At 45.1% G+C, this 24,131-nt stretch overlaps 1 protein-coding gene across 14 annotated transcripts in view; it reads right to left on the reverse strand.

Annotated features, from left to right (window-relative positions):
- DLGAP2 (DLG associated protein 2) overlaps nucleotides 1-24,131 on the reverse strand; it is an 823,185-nt gene that overhangs the window by 60,883 nt on the left and 738,171 nt on the right. For all 14 annotated transcript variants that reach the window (XM_070253515.1, XM_023630813.2, XM_070253523.1 and 11 more), the window contains one exon: nucleotides 1,884-2,031. In XM_070253515.1, coding sequence (XP_070109616.1) covers nucleotides 1,884-2,031 — 148 coding nt within the window. The remainder of the gene's footprint in view (nucleotides 1-1,883; nucleotides 2,032-24,131) is intronic.

The raw sequence follows: 24,131 nt of genomic DNA on the forward strand, positions 1-24,131 counted from the left end.
TGTGTCCTCTGAAACTTTAGGGAACATCATTCTGAGAATGAAAAGGACGTGTGGGGGCCTGTTCGATGAACTGACAAATTGGTGAGTCCCAGAGAGCTCTGAGAAAGGTCAGTGATGACTAAGTGGCCCAGAGAGCTCTAGACGCGCGGCCTGGAGGATCGAGGGGCTGCCGGGCTGCTGAGTCATCTGCTGACGGTTCCCGAATAGCAATAGTTCCAATGTGAGTTTCTAGCATTTTCAGTGAGATTCCCCCAGGTAAGAAATTTTATGGTAAATGAGCAAATCCGATTCCTCCAGCTGGTCAGTAAGAACTTGTTCAAACTGCGGGTGCGAGTTCCATGTGCAATGCTAAATGTTCACTGTTGGCAAATTCCAGGATATCGGCCAGAACACTTAAATCACCTAAACGTATTCTTCCCAGGTTCATGAGCTCAAAGAAAACAAAACTAACAAAGTTCAAATCAAGAAACGGCTTAGAGACAAGCCAATCTCACAAGACCCCTGTTAGACTTTTAATTTCATTTTTGCACAGGAGAAAAAATTGAGCATTAAAGGTAAAGAGTGAAATTTTAACAGCTTCAGCCACTAAATTCAAGTGTCTCAAGGACACTGGCGGATTCCCAGATATATCATCTCCAATGCATCGTCCTCTGTCACTGGGAATTGCCCTCCTCCTCCTGGAATTGGCAGGTCACAATGGCCTGGGGCTGATCCTGAATTACCGCAAGTCTCCATGCAGGTGTGCAACAGCCCCCTCACAGCCAGGGTTCCAGGATTATTTTAATAATTATTCTAATAGTATTATTACTTTAGTGATCATAATGGGTATCGTTTGTTGAGTGCTTATTATTCACTGAGGTCTTTACATAATAACACCCAGAATTCATTAGACACGTGTTCTGTCACTCTGCTACCGCATTGCACCTGTTACGTCATTTATCCTTGCACGGCCACACAGCAGGTGTTACTCTCTCCATTGATGAGGAGAGAAGTTCACCACGGCTAAGGACTCCTTAGCTAGCCGAGGCCAGAGGCAGGGGTTCTGAGCCCAGGTTTCTGGCTGAGAATCTCTACTCTATAATAAGTGGAAGAAAGCATTGAGTGAGCCTGAAAACCTCAGGTTAGCTTAAGCACTATTTTTAAAGGCAGTTAAAATCAGTAAGCAACGTGTCTAATTAAAATTTTAAAAATGCAATTCTTATTTATCCTACAACATATGGCAGTTAGAAGTACCAGCGACTGCTCGTTTTGCTGTGGCGCATTCTTCCAACAGTTCAAAACAGGGTGGGAAGGCGTGCTGGGCTCCTCCTTCTGTCAGTCAGCCGTGCCTCTGGGCCTGATTAAGACACCGCCATTCACCTGGGGACCCCGGACCCTACTTGGGGCTGCAGTGCCTGGCGAGAAATAAGCCCTGTGAGCCTGACAAACACAGTTGTCTGGGTGACAGCAGCACCACAGCATGTTTCCAGCTCTTCTTACTGGACCTTCAGGGGTTCAGTTTGGAGGACGCGATGGAAAGCCACTGCAGTCTGAGCCCCGTCCCCACAGAGCTCTCCCCCTGCCCTCCTTTTATTGGGGGAAACCTCTGGGAGAGGAAGACAGCCCGAAAGGAGGTAGAGGGGCAGCTATCAGTCACTCCCCACTCAGAGGAGATCAGCGTAAGAATGACGGAGCCATAAATGTCAGGAAGCATGTCAGGAAGCGAGTCTTACAAAGTTCACGGGTTTGTAATCATTTCAAGATAATCCCAGGCAGGAAGTTCACGTCTGCTCGTGGCTCTCCCCTAAGACATGCTGAGCCACTGTCTCTCCCCCGCAGGCAGATGTCTGTGACGACACGGGTTTAGAGACCCCAAGGGAGAAGGGAGGGAGAGAGTTCCCAACCTGGCTCACGCAGCTGGCCTGGCTCAGGGTGCTGACGGCTCGCATGTAGCTCTGGTTCCGGGAGCGAAACTTCGGGGAGTTGTAGCCGGCAGACGGGTCCAGGCTGTGACCAGCGGGCACGTCGCTTGCAGTTTGCAGGTAGCTCTGGCTATAAGAAAAAAGAAACGAAGAGAAAAGGCGTTCCGTGAACATGCACTGAAGGGGCAGAGAGGCGATGGTTATGGGACCAACGCCAAGAGGCTGTCCAAATTTCCAGCTGAACGTCAGTCTTTTGATGGAGCCTCGCCTTATGTAAATATTCTTGAGGTTCAGTTGCAAATAGGCACTGCCTAACAGTCACCGGGGAGGCTATTTACAAAACTGCTTTGAAACCTGACTTTTTATGGCCAGGTGGTGGAATTAGGATCATTCCACATTAAAACAAAGAGTGCGGAAAGCCTGGTAACTCACACGGCCTTGTAGGGAACGAATTCGAGCCAAAACCCTGGGAGAGTCTTACAAAGATCATTTAGCCTTTGGCAACTTGACCTACTCAGAAACACCAAAAAAAAGTGAAAGGCTCGCCCTCAGTTTTAATTTATGCAGAGTTGTCTGGATTATGCAATACAGGCAGACGGAGCGAGAGGACTGATCATTTCCTTCCAAAGTCCCCTAAAAACCAATGTCCTCTGGTCTCCCTTCTTGCCATTTCGTAATGTGTTAGAATGGGGGAACCTGGAGGATGTCAGGCAGACGGGGGTCAGCTTTGCTTAAATTTCTGGCTAATTGAACTCTTTCGTGTCAAGTTTTGTGACGATTTTTTCACAATATAGTAAGAATTCATTTTATTTGATCAAAAACTGGCATAATATGGACAGAAATGATTAATGATTCCTCTTTCCTCTTTTGGATCACAATGGGGCCATTACATAGGACCACTGCACTGGTCTGTGTGTAAAAACGTTTATAAACATTCTGCTGCTGATTCTGACTCCAGGGTCAGCTGGTTAAGTGTGTTCCCCACTTCTCAAAGTAAACTCTTTTTTTTTTTTTTTTTTAAAGATTTTTTTTTTTTATTTTTTCCTTTTTCTCCCCAAAGCCCCCCGGTACATAGTTGTGTATTCTTCGTTGTGGGTTCTTCTAGTTGTGGCATGTGGGACGCTGCCTCAGCGTGGTCTGACGCGCAGTGCCATGTCCGCGCCCAGGATTCGAACTAACGAAACACTGGGCCGCCTGCAGCGGAGCACGCGAACTTAACCACTCGGCCACGGGGCCAGCCCCTCAAAGTAAACTCTTAACGTAAATGGTTTCCTCTGTGATTTACTCCTTTCTTTAAAAATAGGGCAGCAAAGGAAAAAATTGGACTTGATTATACGTTCTGATTAAGTAAAGCCCATTTATTATAGATTTAGTCATTATTTCTGCTAAAATTAACAATATTTTTATATATTAATGGAATATAACTTATATTATAAATAACTATAATTTCTGCTTTAAAACCAGGTGTATAACACCTCCTGGGGCTTTGGGGAGAGAAAAAAAAGAGGGAGATTGGCAACAGATGTTAGCTCTGGGCCAATCTTCCTCACCAAAAAGCATACTTAAAAAAAAAAGTCATTATTATAGAAAGCTAATTTTTTCTTTTAAACAGACTCACAGTAGTTGACATTTGCCGCCTCCCACTGTTCTGGGTACCTTGTAGGCATTTTGCTCTGTACTAACCCATTCGATCTTCATGGGAATCCCATGAGGCAGGGCCATTTATAACCCTTACTGTGCAAATGGGGAGCCTGAGCCACAGCAGCGCTGAGTCGCTGACCCAGGCTCACACAGAGCCAAGGGCAGGAGCAGACTCTGGGCTCAGGCAGTCTGGCTCCAGAATTCACAGTTTTGGACCCAAGATCGCAGCTGCTGAGTCAAAGAAGTAGAGAACCCAAAAGGTCCCGTTCTGCGTTACTGTCTATTATAAATAGCTTAAAATCCCCCCAACTTCAGCCTCATTAGGCTTAATAGATTTTTTTCGTTATAATGGTTTAGCATTTTGTAATATAGCGCCCAAGAAGCCAGCGAACTCAGAAATCACAGGCCTGGAGACTGAAAGTCAGCCCTGACATTGGGAGGCGCAATCGAGGCCAGGAACGAGAGGTCAGGGCTGCCTCCTTCCATGCAGAGCACCCAGGCCGCAGGGACCTCACTCCAGGACGCTCCCTGGCTCTTCCTCAGAAGTCTGTCCCCAATTCCCACATCATTTTAAATTCCCTTAAGCCCCTCGTTATTCCCTCAACTTGATAATTCCTACTTCGGCATCCAGTTGTCAGGGATGGAAACACGCATTCCTGTGCAGACCGGGTGGTGCTCAGAAAATTTGAAAAGGAGACCACACAAAATTTTCTGGAATGACACGGAAATATCTTTTTTGTAGTTTTTTCCCCTTTGCAATGATGCCCACCTTGGACGGTCATATACGCACAAATGAGGCTGGACACCTAATTAGGAACACCGAGAGAGCGAGAAAGTCGTTGTAAGAAAGAGAGTAATAGGTTTCCTAGTATTTTCCTTTCATCGGCAAATTGTTCCAGAGTTGTTTGCTGAATCCTAGGCTCTCGAACCTCTTCTGTGACTTCAGATCATTGTAAAACCAAAGTTACGTAACAAAATACGTGCCTTTCCAGGACTCTGCATTTAGCTATTTAGATCCACATAAATAACTCAAAAGTCTAGACAAAATAAATCATCCCTTTGTCCTCGTCACCTTGGAAAAGCGGTCAGGATTCTATGCAGGTTGTATGAAGAAGAAATATAAGAAAACATTGTTTTCATACTAAATGTGTTCATTCCAAACACAGGGGGCATCTTTCTGTTTCCCCAAATGGAATCTGACAGGAGTGGCTGCAAATATGAAACCTCTTTCCTCCACGGCATTAAGTGGAAAACGGAACATTCTAAACAACGCTGGGGACCGACAGACACTGTGTGCGTGTGTGTATGTAACATTCCTCCTATGAAATGGAAACTATTCTAACATCTCTGAGTACACATTTCACATAATCTCGCAATTAATCAGCTGATTTCAGCAAATGTTTTTTTCCCCAGGTTATTTCCATATTTAAACTAAAAGTGTCCTCTAAGCTGTGAGTAGAGTTGCAGGAGAGGAAGGCAGGCCTGTTCCCTCCACACAGGTTTTGAGCGGAAAACCGTGTCCACACCTAACTGCGGGTGGGGACATTGTCGGGTATCCCCACATCCCTTCTCTGGGGACCACACCGGCCAGGACTCCCTCGCTGGGCTCTGCTCCTTCACGCTCTGCATGGCCTTTGCTCTGAGCCAGTGCCAGGCAGGACTTCAGTGACGTGCCACCAAAAGCTTCCTAAATGCAACACAAGGAGAAGGCTGCAGCTGAGGGGCATCTGCTCCGTGAGTTGGGTGCTAGAAAGACCCTTTTAAGAACGCAGTCAGAGACGCACTGAGAGCTCACACTGGACCCCGCCCCCCGTCACTTGCCTCGAGCACTTCGACACGTCCATATTTCTCCCCAGATCAGCATAGGGACCCCAGACAGCTCACGGTTGCACCACCACAAGGCCCTGGAGCAGGGGTCTGAGTCCAGGACAAACCCCTCGCCTTCAGTGTGGGGTGACACACGGACGCCCACATGTGACAGCGAGGCCTCAGGCATTCTGGGTTTTGTACGTGGAGAAAGCTCTGAGCTGGGTGTCAGCAGGTGATAATACTGGTACTCAGACCCTAACGTCACACGGGGGGACTTAGCACAGGGGGACTGAGTGTAGACCGTCCCTCTGGGGACAACGTGGCCCTTTCTGCCCTCTATGGAGGCTCTGGAGAAGGAATACATAAGGCTCCGAGTTGGTGCTCTTTCGCTCACTGAGAGGCTGGGAGAGTCCTGTAGGAATCACTTCACTCCACACATTTGGACGCAGCCCGGGGCAGACACGGCTCGTGTCCACAGTGCATCAGCAGCGTCCGTGATGTTTCTGCGGAGGGACGAGCTTCCACCTCACTCCCCGCACTTCTCCCCGGGTGCCTCCTTTCCCTGCTTGAACTTACTGCTCCGTTCTCCTCCTCTGCTCCTCGTGTGTTTATTATTTTACTCAACAGCCACCCCTCCGCGGAAAGGCACTCCCACCATCCCCTTAACTCTGCAGATCTTTCTTGAGCAGAGTGCCAGGAACAGAGTTGGGGATGGAAGACAAGATGGATGAACAGGGCTGTCAGGTAAAACACAGGACACCCAGCCAGGTTTGAATCCCAGATCAACAAGTGCTTCTTTAGTATCAGCATGCTCCCAATATTGTCCAAATATGTCCCAAATGGGACATACTTACACTAAAGAATGCACTGTTTATCTGAAATTCAAATTTAACTGGGAATCCTGTGTTTTTATTTCTTAAATCTGGCAGCGCTATGAAGGAGGCACATTCTCTTTCCCTGTGTCGAGGGCACAGACGTGGGCACCAACCTTCTTCACGCATGGTGCTAAAGGGGCATCTGCAGACGGGCCACCACGGAGGTGGCGGGGCTGCTCGGCGCGGCTGGGGTCTGGATGGTGCTGGGGAACATGTGCTGGGAGAGAAGTTTGCAAAAGCAGACCACTCCAGAGAGTCTCAGATTTCTTCCACAGGCAGCAGGAAAGCGCCACGGACGCTTGGCGAGGGACTCCTAGCTGTGGGTCCTCCACGCTCTCTGTGGCTCGGAGGATGGAGAGTGAAGCCAAGGGCCGCGTCCAAACAGACCCCGTGAGAAGCAATGTAGACCCTGACTGGGGGTTTCACGTTAGGGATGGACGGATGGGTGGGAGTCAGGAAGCGACTGGATGTGGCCCTAAGGGAGAAGGACATAACTGAGATGATTCCAAGGCTTCCAGACTTTGCTCAACACAGAGAATACGCCCCAGGAAGGGCAACGAGTTTTGGAGGCTGAACATGAGTTTGATCTGGACCTGCTGAGCTGAAGGCACCTTGCAAGAATAGGGCAAACGTGTTGGGGGCGGCCGAGGAGGTGTAGACTATAGAGGAAGCAGAGTCGTGAGTGTCACCCAGATGGGGCAACGTGGGGTCATGAGAGACCGTTGGAGAAAAGCTTTGGGTGGATTTGGGGCAGAAACCAAATTGCAGGAAGTAAAGACGAGAAAATGGCAGTAAAACTGACAATTTTGAGCAATTTGTCCAATTTGTCAGTAAAGAGAGGAGTGCAGGGTAATTTGAGGAAGGCTGTGAGATTTTTCGGAGGGGATGAGTCAATGTGAGTATTTATTTTTAGAAAGTGATAACAAGACACATTGGAGACATTCAGAGAAGGCGAGCAGGGTCAGCCTGCCGTCTGGACAAGACGCTGCCCCTGTGTCGTTGGGCCCTTGACATCAGATGTAGGACACGTCACGGCCCCAGAGGCTGGCTGTGCTCGGGGTGAAGCACGTTTGTGAAGTCAGCCCGTGTTCAAACCCCGCTCAACCACCTGCTAATGTGTCGTTTTGGACAAGTTACATCATCTCTCTGAGCATCTGCAAGGCGAGGATGATGGTAGCAGGACTTAACTCCCAGAGCTTAGTGAATACTGAACAAGGACGGTGTGCAGAAGACATTCAGAGGGGAGCCCGGCGCACAGTCAGGACTTGGTTAACGTTAACAAGCACTATATTTAATTTGTCCTCAGAAGGCCTGGACGGTGGGGGACAGGGGACCAGTTTTGTCTTGCGGAGTCCGGTAGAGACGTCTGGGGACACATCTTGGGGGAAGCTGATAGGGAGGGGCGGACCAGGTGGGATCCCCATTTTTCCATGTGACATTTTGTCCAAATAAAACATTTCAACTGTTTAATTTTTTTTTGAAAATAACAAACCTAGGTGGAGTCATCAAAAAGAAAATTATTTTTTTTCTAAAATAGAAATCATGGAACAGAAAAATAAATACTCATTACATTTTTATTAATTGAGACAAAATTGATAGGTGGTGAGATGCACGGATCTCAAACGTACAACTCAGTGATTTTTGAGATGTTTAGTTTCTGTAACCTCCACTCCACATCCTCACTGGCATTTTCTGTTGTCATTCCGCTTAATTTAAGGCAGTGTAGTGGAAGGGAAGTGGCGTCTCCTTCAAGGTTTCCTGGATGACTAATGATGTAATTATTGGTTATTTGTATATCTTCTTTTGTGAAGTGACTTTTCAACCTTTTCTCCTATTTTTTGTTGGGTTATTTATATTCCTGCTTGGTAGGAGCTTATATTCTGTCTTCAAATCCTTTGTCAGATATGTACTTCAAATATTTTCCTTCACTCTGTGGCTTGCCTTTCCGTTTTCTTAATGGTGTCTATTGATGAGCAGAAGTTTTAAGTTCTGATGGTTGAATCACTCTCCTGTCACGCTGATTTATTCTGTCTTTCTGGGTGGACCTTAACCTGGGAGGGTTCACCTCCCAGGGGACATCTGGCCACGTCTGGAGACACGTTGTCTTGTCACACTTGGGGGAGTGCGCTGCTGTCATCTAGTGGGGAGAGGCCACAGATGCTGCTCAAAATCCTACAGGGCACACATAGCCCCCATTAAAAAAGAAGCATCTGGCCCCAAGAATCAGTCGTGCTGGGGGTGAGAGGCCACGGTCTATTCTGACATCAATATCACACTGTCTTAAAAGCAGATAACGTGACTTGTCCAACCTTGTTCTTCTTTGTCAAGATGGTTTGGCTTTTCTACGGTCCCGTGCATTTTCACACACATTTTAGAATCTTCCTGTCAGTTTCTCTAACAACTGAGGTTGTTTTGAGTTGAGCTGGTTTTGACTGAAGTCGCCTTGAAACTATACCCCAGTCTGGGAGATTTAACATCCTCCCAATACTGAGGTTTCCATCATCGTATCTCTCTCTATTTATGTCCGTCTTGAATTACTTGGATCGATATTTGTAGTTCTCGGTGTAGAGAATCTATATTGCTGTTGAGACGTTTAAAACCCTCTTAAATTTTCCAATTGTTCATTGATGGTCTGAAGAAATACAGTTGATTTTTACGTATTTCACTGGTGGCTTAGCGCTCAGAAATGCCATTATCTGTTTTGGTATTTGTTTGGTGGTTTCCTTAGTTTTTCTGTGTAAACAATCTTGTGGTCTGAGAATAAACAGAATAAACTTCTTCCTTTTTAATCTTGATGCTCTGTATTTCTCTTGCCTTCTTACTGGGGGCGACGTTCACTCTAATGTCAAACGGAAATGGTGAGGGTTGATGTCCTGTCTTTTACCTAATCTTAGATAATATTAATATTTATATTGGCTCTCCATTTTATGTAAATTCCCTTTATCCAACTGAGGAAGTTTCATTTATTCCTAGTTTGCTGGGAGGTTTTCTTTAAATTACAGATGAGTGATTATCAGAAACTTTTTGGGGGGCTGGCCGGGTGGTGTAGTGGGTAAGTTCTCGAGTTCACTTGGCGGCCTGGGGTTCGCCAGTTTGGATCCCAGGTATGGGCCTACACACTGCTCATCAAGCTACGCTGTGGCAGCGTCCCATAAACAAAATAGAGGAAGGTTAGCACAGATATTAGCTCAGAGCCGATCTTCCTCACCAAAAATACACACTTTTTCTCATATCTTGGTATAATCATAAATTTTTCTTCTTTGTTAACTAATGTGGTAAATCTTTTGATTGAGTATTGAATGCTAGGTCAATCTTGCATTCCTGGAATAAACCTTATTTGGCCACGAATAAATTGTACATGGTCAGTCTTTTATATATATTACTGTATTTGGATTGTAATTTTTATTAATTAAAAAATATTACTCAGTAATTTCCTTTCTTTGGTAACATTTTTGGTATCAGAGTTATGTAGGCTGTTGAATCTACAATGATTTCCCTTTTCTATTCCTAATATTTGTAATAGGTGTTTTCTTTCCTTTTTTTGGTGACGTCTTGCTGAGGGTTTATCATTCTATTAATCTTTTCAGAGAACCAATATTTGGCTTTGTAATTTTTCTCTATTGTTTATTTTATATTTTACTGATTTCTACTCTTTTTCTTTCCATCTTTTGATCTGGATTTAATTTTCTCTTCCTTTCGTAGCTTTTTAAGGCGGTAACTTAGATTGTTGTTTTTAAGCTTTTCTTCTTTTTTAATATAAGCATTGAATGCTACACATACTGCTTGAGCTGCACCCAAAAATCCTTACACGCTGGATTTTCACTGTCATTCTGTTTTAAACAATTTTCAATTTTCCTTCCGATTTTTTCTTTGATCCACAATCTATTCAGAAGTGTGACATATGCTTTCTAGACACCTTATTGTTTTTGAGAGACCACCCTCTGTAAAATTTCAATCTTTTAAAATTTATTAGGATTTACTTTTTTTGTTCAGTATATTCTCTTTTTCAGTGAATGTTCCATGGGTACCTGAAAAAAATGTGTATTTTTCAGTTCTGGGATGTAGGGTCCTATTAATATCAATTAGTACAACGTAGGTGGCAGTATTGTTCAAATATTCTCTATCCTCACTGATTTTTTGCCCAGTTGTTCTACGAGTGGTTGAGAAAGGGATGTTGAGGTCTCAAACCATGTGTGATTTGTCTATTTTCCATGTGTCAGTTTTAGTCAGTTTTCCTTCACGCATTTTGGAAGCTCTGTTATTAGGTGCATATAGATTTATGCACCTAGTTTTTGGTAATTCTGATGAATCTACCTTCTTATAATTATGAAATACTCTTCTTTATTCCTGTGGTCATATTAATTATTCTAAAGTTCCTTGATTGGTACCAATATAGCCCCCCAACTTTCCTTTGCTTCCAGTTTGCATATCTTTTCCACTCTTTTACTTTCATCTTGGGTCTTTATATTTAAAGTTTATCTCTGTGGACAGCATATATTTGGGTTTTGATTTTTTTCCCTCAGGGTTAGAATTTCTGCCTTTTACTTATTTATTCCCTTTTACTTAGTGCAATTATTATTAGGGTGAAGTTTAAACCTACCACTTTGCTGTTGGTTTTCTATATTTCCAATCTATCTTTTGTTCCGCTACAGGCTGGTACCTGGAGGTGTTTTTTTGTTTTTAGCCAATCTTGTGAAAAATTTGCCCATTGTTTCTGCAAATAATTTTTTGCCATATTCTCCCACTTTTATCCTCTGGTCCTCTAGTTACATGTATGTCAAGTTACTTTTTATTATTCCATGTATTACTGAGGCTATGTTCTTTTTTTCTTCAATATTTTACTTCTTTTTTTCTTCAGATTTGATACTACTTATTGATTTATTTTTAAATTACTAACCTATTATTTTCCTTTCTGCCACTCAATCTGCTCTTAGGCCCATCCAGCGAGTTTCTCATTTTCAGATATTGTACTTTCTTTGTCAAATGGCTTTTCTTAGAGCTTTCATTTCTCTGCTTTTTGCTATCTATTCACTCATCAAGACCATGTTTTCCTTTAAGACCTTGAACCTTACAATAGTTGTCTTTATATTACTTATTAGACCTTTTAACCTGTTTAAAACAGCTGTGCTTTTTATCCAAACCTCTGGTTCATCTTAGGTTTTGTATTTATCTTCATTTCTTTCTTACTTATGAGTTTCACTTTGCTACAACTTTGCATGTTTTTTCTTTCCTCTTTGGAATGATGGACATTGTTGGCAGGGACTCTGATCCCGTCACCTTCCTCTGCAGTGTTGCTTTTCATTCTGGCAGGTCATCCTGCACTTGTGGATGAGCGGTGTCGCGCTCTGACAGCATGGGTCTGCAGAAGGCTCCAGGTGTTTACGAGGTTGTGTCTTCACCACGTTCTAGATATCATACTGCTTTTTGGAGACCATAACTTGGTGGCCTTCAATCCCTGATTTTTCTTTTCATCTTCACTTAGGCAGCAGCTAAAAACTAAACTCAGTTCAGGACTCACCGATTTTTACAGAGTTTGAGGTCTCCCCTCTATGGCGCCTTCTTTTCTGCACTGTCCCCACCCCCAGTACTTCCTGCCAATCCAGAAGCCCCAAATATCATCCTTTAACTTCTAAATTCATGACTGCAGCTATCAGCTTCAGTTCTTACTGCCCCTTACTTCAAGGAACAGAGAAAGTGCTCAGAGGAAATTTGCATAAATGTGGATTTCGCTGAGTGAGTGTGGCTCCTTCTTTCAATGTTTGCATGTCCTCCACTTCCTGTCTGCTTGTGTTTGCTGTCCAGTTCTTTTGTGTTTATATATGTGAGATCCTTGTTTTTACTGAAAATACTGTTGATCCCCAAACCTTTTAAGTCATAATCACAAACAAATATATCTCAAACATATAGATAGATACATATATATTTCTAACTGCTAAGTAATATATTCCAGGGTTTTTGATTGTTTTCTGTAGGACAGCCAGTTCTCCAGAACTCCTAAACTCCTACCCATTACATTTTATTTTTTAAATTATGTCGTTGTGGTGGCATTTGTCATGTGTTTGGCTCACTGACACCTCAGTTCCTTAGTTGCTGTTGTTTGTTCAGTGAATTCACCACTGTGAGAGGCAGAGACTGACTCCTACATAGGACTAGACGTGTTCGATATTCCCTTTCACGGACTCCCTTAAAGCTAAGGTGTAGGATTATGATCTATGTTCCTCCAAAAAGATGCACTTCCTGAGACTTGAGGCAACAGTAACACGGAGTGGAATCCATGCTGTTGACGGTCTCTGTGGTGGTGGTCGTGTCTCATTTACAAGGCAGCTGTGGCCGTGCTTCAGATAGTGTCCCCGTCCAGCCCGGTAGTGTCCACCTCTGAGGTCTCTGCACAGGGGGGCTGGCCATTACTGCCTTCACTAAGTGGTTCTGGGGTGAGGTTTCTTCCCCTGGCTGCACAGCCTTCAAACCTGGTTCTCCTTCCCTACTGGAGATTCTCAGAGATATTCCATATTCTTTTCATAAATTTCCTTTCTGCTATTTAAAAAGTCTATTTTGAGTTTAAGAGTATTGAGAGAGTTTGTGTATGATCCATTAAGTATTCCGTGTGCTGATGAAACTGTGTTTCCTGAACGCCAAGTGCGCAAGGTGACAGTTGATGCCATGACATGAATTTATGGTGAGCAGTGTCTTCTAGGGTCCACCTGGCTGTGCTAAAAGGCTCCCTTAGGTCTATTTTTACTGAAAACACTGCTGATCCCGAGAACTTTTAAGTCACACATCACAAAAATTGTCCTTACTACCAATATTTGTACTAGGAATTGTTGAGTATAACCAGAATTGTTGTTGTTAAGGTCATTGAATTGATTCCGACTCCCGGCAACCCTGTGCACAGCAGACTGGAGCCCTACCCAGCCTTTTTGCGCCATCCTCTTGCCCTCCAGTGCTGTATCGGACAAGGCTCCGCCGCTCTTCACAGGGTGTTCATGGCCAATTTTTTGGAAATGGGTGGCCAGGTCCTTCTTCCTAGTCTATCTGAGTCTGGAAGCTCCACTGAAACTTTTTCACCATCGGTGACCTGCTTGTGTTTGAACTACTGGTGGCATAGCTTTCAGCATCACAGCAACTTGCCACATGGATGTGTGGTTCCCTGACTGGAAAATAGAGTAGACACTATCAATTTAATCCTTTGACATTCAACATTTCTGAGCTTTATTTTTTCAGTTCAATTTGCTAACACCTTTCCCTATAATTTATTTTTCCAAAGAGACACAAAACAGAGGCCGGTAGTAGTGAACGGCGCATAAAAGGAGGAATTCAGACACACGGACACCAACATCAGTAGGACCAAAGCAGAACAGACTCTCTAACAATTTTTTTGTGTTAAGATGCTCTCCCAAAATATGTTTCTCCAGCAAAATGAGTCATTCATCTAACAAACATTTATTGGGCACTGAGGATAGAAACAAAGATGATTGAATCATTGCCCTTGTCCTGAAGGAGCTTGCTCTGCAGGACATAAATTTTAATAGAATTCGATTTTCTGAAGGATAAATTTAAAGAGACCCAATGTCTTCCTAAAAATCCTCTTTTTCTCTCATTCAAATTGCTTTATAGCTCAACTCCTGAAATGTATTTTAAGGAAAAGATGGCAATATTGTGTGGAGGAGTATGAATTAGATTTCACTTTAATGAGGGCAGAGATTGAAAAATCAGAAAGAATGATGGGTATTCAGGAAAAGTTCCAATTATTTATCTTCCGTGTCATGGATGCCAATATATCAATACCAACAGATACCAATATATCAAAATGGGTCAAAAAATCTGCTCTTATACAAAATTATGTATCTACAAGCTTTTAGAGATTAAAGCAATGAATATAAATAAGAAAAGCAAATTTTAAAAATGAGGGATAAATTTTATATAAATATGTGTATATTTACACATATAGTACAGAATACATTGAAAACTTATATTATTAAATAGTATACGAGGTATAGCCACTTTAAAAACAGTCTGGGAGTTCTTCAAAAGGAGCTTAAACATAGTATCATGAAATGATCCAGCAAGTCCACCCCCAGGTATACGTCTAAGAGAAGTGAGAACAAGTCCACACAAAACTTGCATAAAACTATCCACAGCAGAATTATTCAAAATAGCCCAAAAGAGGAAACAAGCTAAATTTCCATCAACCGATGGATGTGATGAATAAACGGTGCTGTATCCATGCAATGGAATATTATTCAACCTTGAAAAGAGGTGAAGCATGACACAAGCTACCACATGGATGAACCGTGAAAGTGCTGTGCTAAGTGACAGAAGCCAGACACAAAAGGTCACATACTGCAGGATTCCATTCACATGAAATGTCCAGAACAGGAAAATCCATAGAGACGGAAAGGAGGTTAGCGGTTGCCCGGGGTGGGAGGAGCTGGGGGCAAATGGGGAGTGACTGCCAATGGGTATAGGGTTTTTTTTGGTAGGATTGACCCCAATGAAGGTTGCACAACTCTCTGAATATACTAAAAGCCACTGAATTGTACGTGTCAAATAAATGAATTACATGGTATATAAATGATATCTTAATAAAGCTGTTAGAAATCAGATATGAACACTCTATATTTACTTTTATGTCACTTGTAAATTGAAGTGAGCTACATGTTCACAGAGTAGATTTGGAAGGAATTTTCCTCGGAGCCTTTGGTTCAGAGTCTCCTGGGCGCCACAGAAGAGAGAACGAGCGGATGCAGTACATTAACAATAATAAATCTCCCACAAAAACCTCCATCGTCCTTATCTCATTTGATGCTGGTGTTGACTCTCTGAGGAAGGTGTGATAATTAACCTTGTTTCATAAAGACGAGAAAACCTTCACTGAGAGGTAACAATGCCCAAAGTTCGCAGAGCATGTGACTCAGTTGGGATTCAGGAGCAAAGACCTCTAATTCCAAAGTCTGCATGTGTTACTTGAGTATTGTATACTTATTTTTAAAATTTGCAATGGATTATTACAACTGTGTGATAAATTAATAGTTCAAATGAACACAAAACTGTGGAATAACCCCCAGAACAGGGAGTGTAGCTTTCATTCTAGTGCCATCACTGATCCAGCGGCCTCAGAGTCATCAAAGGGCCTCATGCTCCACTTCTCCCTTGGAATAGAGAAGGTCAAGCTAGCCAGAGTCATCGCAGGCGGCGACGGCCATTGCAATGAACAGGGCGCTGAAGTCTTAACTGCTCAACGAGAAAACCCCATCCTAAAGAGGCATTTTAGGCCAACAGCATGGAGACAGTTTCCAAGGCTAAGGCAGAGAGTGGGGTGGCCTCAACAGACTGTGAATTTGTGCGTTCAGGAGAGATCCTTGCTATCATCCGCTTTAAGCTGCGAACAAAAAACTCAGAATATGGAAACTGCCTTGCCTCTCAGGATCTGATAATCTTATCCTCTGAGAGGAGCTGTAGCTCACCATCCGCCTGAATGTCGACAGAAATGCTAATGAAGAGTTTCCACCAGCCTCCCTTCAATTGTTCAGCCCCTTAAAGAGGCGAGGGATGAATCTCGAGAAGAGCAGAGAGTTGAAGTCAGAAGACCTGGTTTTGTTGCTTAAATTTCAGTTCTGTCCATCCTCCACGTCTGAAGCAAGCAAGTCACCAATATTCTTGAGACGAGGTTTCTTCCTTTTGACAATGAAAGCAATGATTCCATCCACCCTGCTCGTGTCAGGGGCTTGTCCTGAGGGTCCAGAGGATTCAGGCAAAGGCAGACGCATGTGAACAGCGCAGGGCAGCGAAGCTTGCTGCCTGCTCATGACCTCTGTCCGCTCCTGTTACTGCTGCTTCTCTTACTAGACAGAGGTGCCTGCAGTGTACTCATCTTGTCTGCATCCCAAGCACCTTCAGATAAAGTGACTCTCAGACCTCTGTCCAGCAGAGACAGCAAACAGTGAGCCCCACGGCTGTTCATATGAGACCTACCACAGAGGAGGTACGCTTTTGCCTAAGATCCCTTCATTATCATTTACGTCCAAGCCTTCTTCTATGTTCGCGATTTTTTCTTTAATCAAGTAAATAGCTCCTCTTTCTAAAAATTTCTGACAGTTGCGGTTTACATTTAAACGCCAGCGTCAGGCAACAGGAAAGCATCCAGCCACGGTTTCACGAACGCTAACTTGTGTCAAAACCCCCGGTGCTTGCAAATAATGTGGATTCCTGGATCACGTCCCCAGAGATGGACTTAGAGGGTGGGGTCAGCCCCAAACCCGTATTTTAATAAACATTCTAGGTGCTTCCATTGCAGGTGGTCTGTGGGCCAGACCACACTCTGAGAAACACAGATCTACATGGATGGGGGGATTGGGGGCCCCACTGAGGGACTTTTCAGAAAATCTGGATTTTTATCCATTTCATCCACAAATAATAGCAAACACACTAGTGAAACACCTTTCCTCTGGTGTTGGCAGACAGGGTTTATATCTGAATAATCAGCAAGCTATAATGCATTTACAGCAGGGTCCTCCCCCCTCGTCCCCGCCAGATTCTAGAGCCATGTTTCCCGGAGAATCATAAGCCTGAAGCCATGTGGATGCTGGCCGAGTGTGAATGGTCTACAGTGTCTGCAAAGTCAAGAGCAGAGCTTCAGTGGTTCCTCTGTGCGGCCATTTGTTGAAGCATCTTTAGGCACTTACTCTGAACCAGCTTTGTTTGCAGCAGTGAAAAGGGAAACATCTAGTGATGGAATCCCTGACATCAGGTGAGGTGGTGGGGTGGAGATGCAGAAGCAGGCGGCTCTGGATATCGTGCGTAGGCCGAGAGGCAGCATCGGGAACACTTCTCGTTGCGGTGACTTGAGCTTAACAATTTGCACTGGATCTCATCAAATATGAAACGGTCAAATATTGAACAGCAGTTTCCTGCCTGGAGAACACTGAGGGAACAGGAAGCCTGGCTTAGAGCATCCGCATCCTCCCCAGGCATAGCCCCTCAGGCAAATAATAAGGAAGACAGGAAATTCTGACTGCTCGGCTCTGACTGGGAGCTGTGCCCCATCTGCGTGGGGAAACAGCAGCAGGAAGCAGGGCAGACGGGGTCTCTGCTCTCCTTCCAGTGTGGGGGACACGGCAACAGGTGCACAACATAATCTTAATGCCAATGTCACTGCTGTGCCCAAAGCAGCCATCAGTCTCTGTTGGTACCAACGGGGCAGGATGTGAGGGTGTGGTGAGTTGGAGAGGCCCACTCCCTCAGGGAAACGTGTTCTCGGAGACTAGCTGAGCAGGCTGTGCATTCCAGCGACCAGTTATCTGAGTCCCCACAAAATAAGTCAAACATTCAGAAGAAGCCTAACAAACTGGACAAAATGAATACGGCTGGCCAGGCTAATCAACCTATATGGCTCACAAGTAATAATAGATACATTCAAGAGTTAATTACACTAACACATTAATTAGTACATTTAATGAATACATTATCATTAACTAATTAACTCATTTAACCACCATGAGCAACAACCACATGTGAGCCACTGTGCCAGCCACAGAAGTGAAAGAGAATCCAGCCAAGTGCTCATGGAGCCAAGCATCCATGGAGCTTACATCTCGAGGGGGAGCGAAACAGTAAATAAAGAATAACCATGAAGGTATCTAAACAGCTTCAGATTGTGAAGATCAAAGAAACGTTAGAGTCTAGGTTCAAGTGCTCCATCATGCACTTGGCAAAGAGAGGGAAGATGATGGAAACTCTGAAGATAATGGAAAACCCAAAGAATTCTCATGTGATGAGTGAGGTTGGCCAACCAGGAAGTAATCTGTTGTCCTGGGAAGCAGAGCATTACATGTTCAGTGTCCCTCCCTGCCTCTTCTGGGTTGTCCAGAGCAGTTAATGCAAGATGGTCGTGAGACCAAGGTGGGCCCAGCAGCCTGGTCAAGGTCGATCTTGGCTAACGCTGGTCCTCCACCCACTCAGGGCGCAGAGCTGTGCAGCTGAATGTGGCCGGAGGGAAACACAGCCATGCGGCCGAATGGTCTCCCCTTAGACTGGTGGCCGTGAACCTCAGTGGGTCCTAGTTATCTGCAACCTCACTAGCACCCCAATTCATTCACCCCATTCTCCTATCCATAACTGCTATTTCATCCAGTCCCTGCTCTTACACATCCCCCTTCGCTGAGAAGAAACTGACACAGTCAGGGAGGAGCTCCCACGGCCCCCATCACCCCACATGCCTACCCACTGGGATCTGGGCTCAGATACTCTGCTTCCCTATCTCTCCAGATAGACCCCATAGGCTCCTGCACAAACCAGCCCCTGTGCACGGAGGGCCCCACCCGCCTGCCCACTCTTGAACATCGCTCCAGGGGTTCTCCCGTCTCCTGCCCGACCAGTTGCCCCTTTCTGCTGGATCACTCTCATCAGTGTAGACACTCATCTTAAACGCATCCTTTCTTGAGCCTACTTCTCCTGACATTCCATGCGGCCCCATCACACCACTCCCCTTCACGGCCAGCCCCTGAGGTGCTGTCTATACCTGCTATTCCTGAATCTACTCCTCCCTTCCTTAGTGAACACACTCCGGGGATTTCACATCCACCACTCCACTGAAGCTCAGGAGTGTGCACCGTGATTCAGTGTCCTCATCCCACTGACCTCTGGATAGTGTCGATTCATTGCCTGCTCCTCGTTGGAGCAGGTCTTCACAGGCATCCAGCATGGACCCCCTGCTGGGTCTCCCTCCAGCTTCTCCATCTCAGTTAGTGCTGATCCCTTTTCTCCATCTCTCCAGTCCAAAGCATGGATTCCTCATGGAATATCCTCTCTTTTTCTCACACCCCCATCCAAGCCCTCAGGAAATTCTGCTGTCTCTGCTTTCAAAACATACCCAGAATCTGATCACGTCTCACCATATCTTTTTCTTATCTGATGATTTCTAATAAAACAACATGTTTCTCCTTAAGTTGTATTGGCCCATTCAACAAACATTTGCTCAGCATCTAATATGTATTAGAAACTATGCTAGGCATTAAAAATACATTCATTCATTCGCTTACTCAACAAATGTTTACCAACGCTTCTGTGTCACCCGCATCTTTCCATGTGTGAGGGATGTCACAGGGAGCATGGCTGAGAAGGGCTTGTAAGGGGGAGACAGACCATCAACAAACAAGAAAGGTGCAAATAGTGATAATTAGCAAAAAAGACAATTAAAATCAGGTTTTACGATAAAAGTGACTAGGTAGCTACTTTAGATTGGGGATTCGGAAAAGTCTCACTGAGGAGATGCCATATAAGCTGATACGTATCTCAACGACCGTGAGTAATGCGAAGGTGGAGAGGGACCATTTAGGCAAAGGAAATAGCTGGTCCACAGACTCTAAGCTAGGAAAGGGCCTTGCACGTCTGAGGGAATTCAAGGTCAGAGGGGCAGCTGGGCAGGGCTCGCTAATGTAGACATTTGTAAGCCACGTCTGAGAGCCTCCATTCCCTCTAAAGGTGATGAGTGTCGGTCACAGGGTTTTCAGCAGAGCAGGGCCATCATCTAATCTATGTTGAAAAGAGCAGCAGCTGCTGTGTGCAGACAGGTTGCAGCAGATCAAGGTTGGGGCCACATGGAGTCGAGATCCTTTAGACATCTTTATGGAACCATTGCTAGGCAATTCTATGTGCAAGTCTAGAATCCCAGATAGAAGTGAGAGGTCAACATGAAAATTTGGGCATCATCAGCCCAACGATGGTATTTATGGCCGTGCAAATGGATATGGTCCCACAGGAAGAGTAGAGAGAGAGATTGGAGAAAGAGGCACCCATAGAGCCCTGGATGCTCCAGTATTCAGGGGTCGAGCAGGAGAAACAGGTAGAAGAACAGACGAGCTGGGTAAGATGTGCGTCAGCATCATGCAAGCTGGAGGTTTTATTTGTATGGAATAGGGTGGTTATGCAAAATGCGACATCAGAGAAAACTTTCAGTGCAAGTATAGAGAGAAAATAAAAGCTCAATGGACAGTAAAACTTTAAGGAAGACCCTCAGGGAGGCTGGGGAGGTGCAGTCAGGGAGGGAGGCCGGGAGGAGGTGGGTGGTGGAGCTCAAGGGAGCAGAATTGCAAGATGCGCCTCTAAGTCACACGAAGCTTCTTTTATCAATGAACAAAACCACAGGGAGTTGAAACATTCTTTACTTGAGAAAACGCAACAAAGTAAACATGTTTCCTTTCCCTGAGTTCCCTGAGCTGTTTCCTAAACACCCATCCTTCCCTGGAGAGCTTCTAGAAGGGCTGATGGAACCAGCCTCTCTGTCCCCACAACCCACCGCCACCTGCCCCTGCTGACGCCACCACTGGAGGCAGGGTGGCCCGTTCCTTCCTTCCAGCCAAATCCATTTTTCCCACTCTGTACTTGTTTTATCTCCCTGTGCTTCCACTTTTGACCATGCTCCTCCATGAAACTTCCCCTTCCTTTGGCTTCGATGCCACCTCCCCCTCCCTTCTTCCTGGACACTCCTTGGCAGGCAATTTTCTCTCTGCTTCCCCGCCTTCTGCTCCGCATATCCCCCTGGGCCTGCACATCCACTCATGTCACTTCATCCACATAGCTCTTTTCTTGCTAATTTCCCAGTGGAGCTCTCTGGTCGTGTCCATCAGGATAGGCTATGCTGAGCCGCAGCCACAAGATCTCTGAAATATTGGCTCCAAATAAAAAAGGATAATTTTCACTCCATGCCATGTGCCCATTGTAAGTGATCTGGGGACTCTGATCTATTCGTCCTTACTCTGGGACTCAGGCTGGCAGAACTGCCACTACCCAGAAATCACTGGTCTCCATGGCAGAGGGGAAGAAAATTCTGAAGGGTCTCACACTGGCAATTAAGTGTTCATCCCAGATGTGAGATGCATCACTTCCGCCCAAAACTCATGGCCATAACTCAGTCACATGGCCCACTTAACCACGAGGGCAAAAACAGTGCAGTCCTGCCCAGCCCAGAGGCAGGGAGCCACAGTGGTTCAGTGGGACGTCCAGATCCTTTGGGGCTTGAGATGACCATCCTGCTGGGGCTCTCATACCTCATCATCAGGCTTGTGGAAGATACTCCCCTTGGCCACTTCAAACTCCACGTCCCCAGAGCTGCACTCAGCACATTTCCTCCAACTGCTCCTCCCGTGTCTTCCCCGTCTGGCTGGATCTCACCACCCATCTTGCCTGCTTGGGGCATCCTTTGCCTACTTCTTTGGTGATTTTGCACCTCCACCAAGTCTTGTTCCAGTCCATCCTTTAACATCTCTAGTATCTGCCCCTTTTTCTCCATCCCCACTGCCACAGCTAACGCAATCCTTTATACCTCACCTGCATTTCTCGAAAGGCACTTAATTGTGTCCCCGAGTCCAATCGATCTTTCTAAAATAGAAATCTGCTCATCTACTTGAAATTCTTCAGTGGCTCTGTGACCTTCAGTGACCTCAGGAAAATATTTTCAGAAAATTATTAGTCTAACAAACGATTACTGGAACACAAAGTTACAGTAAAAATATCATTTGAACAAGAGCTCCAGAGCATTACCCAGTAATAACCCCATATAATTGGCCTCAGTTAAATTTCCTGATAAGCAAGGCAGTCCATCAAATACTATTAAACACCTCCTCTGTGTGAGGGTAACTAAGACATGCTCTCTGCCCTCAGGGGACTCAGAGAGAAGTCTGGTGGGTGAGACGGACGGAAAACCAGACAAGCTCAGTGTCACACAGTGGGTGCTGAGGAAGAAGCATGTGCTGGAGGAGGCATCCTATTCTGTCCTGGAACAGCCACCTTGTCACAGCTACTGTCCCAGTCAGCGCTTGAAGTTAAATATCCCCACAGCAAATATGTTTCCCTACTTTTCACCTCCGTCATATTTTTTGACTGTTGATTTTATAGATTAAACATTTGATTACCTACCACTCTGTAAAAGGAGAAGTACATACTACTCAAGAAGAAAGCCTTCTTTCACCATTGCCATGTTTAAGGATAAATGATGAATTTAATAAATATTTGAATACTCTATGATATAAACGTAAAAATCAATAGACAGCAAAATCTACCATCCTCTTGTGACTGGAGATAATCACCATATGGGCATCCACTGGAAATTAAAATAACAGTGTAGCCGTATCCTGTAAAAGATCATAGATACATAGTGTCCTCCGCAGCTAACAGTGTTTGTTGAACATTTACTGCATGACAATTACTTTGGGATAATAAAAAGAAATGAATGTTCACTGTCCTTCCACTTAAGGGGTCATAATTTAATTAGGAAGTAGAGAAAAACACGGAAGATAAGAAATAAGAATTACGACACTACTTGTGTAGGAAAATGACAAATGAAAAGCTCTCGCTATGGGAACTTTCCAATAGTCAGAAGTCATCCAACAATGATCAAATCTGAGGGAGGACTTTCTTGAGTGGATAAAGTAGGGGTGAAATCAGAGGACTCCTGTGATCTGGGAAAGGGAAGAGAAGGGCATTTCAGGTCAATCATTGATAGCATGTGAAGATTACTCAGAGTTTGCGTGATGAGAGTAGAGATTTTTACTGCACATAGTCAACCTCGGGGCGATGAGAAGCCCTGAAGGAGTATTCTGTGGAGAATCTTCAGAAGTGTGGATGGGACTGCATGGGCAGCTGGGCACAATCAGAGAGGAATGACCGGGACACTGCTGCCATCGTGAGGTTGGCTGGGAGTGCGCTAAGAGCGAGAGACGGGTGGCCATCTTGCAGCTGGATGCCAGGAGTGTCTGGGTTTGGGTGAGAGCTGTGGCCGAGAAGAATGGATGTAGTGGACACACAGTGCTCTGATCACAGCTGATCAGGTACCCAGTGGGACAAAGCTGGAGGACTATCCAGGAGGGGAGATGCTGCATTTCCAGGCCCCTAGGCATGCCACCTTTTCCCTCCACTGTCCACCGGTCTAGATGGGAGGAACCCCTGCAGAGGCTGCAGCTCTTGACTGCATCCTTCGCTGCACACTTTCACCTCATACTGCAACTTCGTAGTTTGCATTAGAATTATTTGTGTAGAGGCAGAAAGCACGAGCTCCAGAATCAGCAACAGATATTTACAAAGTGAATAAACAGTCTCCCCCCTGTTGGGGACTGGTGAGGATTTCTCCTCTTCCTGATGCCCCAGGATGCTGTTGGGGCCCAGAGAGAGGTGGCAGGTGGAGAACCGGCTGCACCTACACCTTAGGGTAGAGCAATCCTATGCATATGCCCCATAGGTGAAGTGGACGCTCCAAAGGTGTCTGGTTTTGAGCCATTTTACCCTTACTGCTCCCCAAAGCAAGACGCCCAGTAGTACAGGATCTGAAGATGCTGTGGGAGTGAGCTACCTGAGGTGATGGTAGGGAGAAGGGAAAATGAGTCATCTCTCCCATGCTAGGGAAGGAAGGAAGGAAGGAGAAGACAGGCTCAGGACGCTCAAAAGAACCGAAAGATGCACCAGTCAACAGGCCAGCCATAAGAGAAGTAGTGGGGCTGGTCCCATGGCCAAGTAGTTAAGTTTGCGTTCCTGCGCTCCTCTTCAGGGGCCTGTGCTTCATTGGTTCGGATCCTGGGCATGGGCCTATGCACCACTCATCAGGCCGTGCTATGGCGACATCCCACGTGGAAGATCAAGAACGACCTACAACTAGGATATACAACTACGCACTGGGGCTTTGGGGAGAGAAGAAAAAAAAGAGGAAGATTGGCAATAGATGTTAGCTCAGGGCCCATCTTCCTCACCAAAAAGCATACCTTAAAATAAAAACCTCTAAAAAAAAGGAATGTATAAAACGTTGTCACATTTATATCCAGATGTTTCGAGGATCCTTTAATTATACCAAGACTAGAATCATATATCTTTTGCTTGATCCTTTTACGCCACCTAGAACGGCTCCTTGGGCGGCTTAAAG

This window comes from Equus caballus, chromosome 27 (genome assembly GCF_041296265.1).
Source record: "Equus caballus isolate H_3958 breed thoroughbred chromosome 27, TB-T2T, whole genome shotgun sequence".
NCBI classification, from domain to species: domain Eukaryota; kingdom Metazoa; phylum Chordata; class Mammalia; order Perissodactyla; family Equidae; genus Equus; species Equus caballus.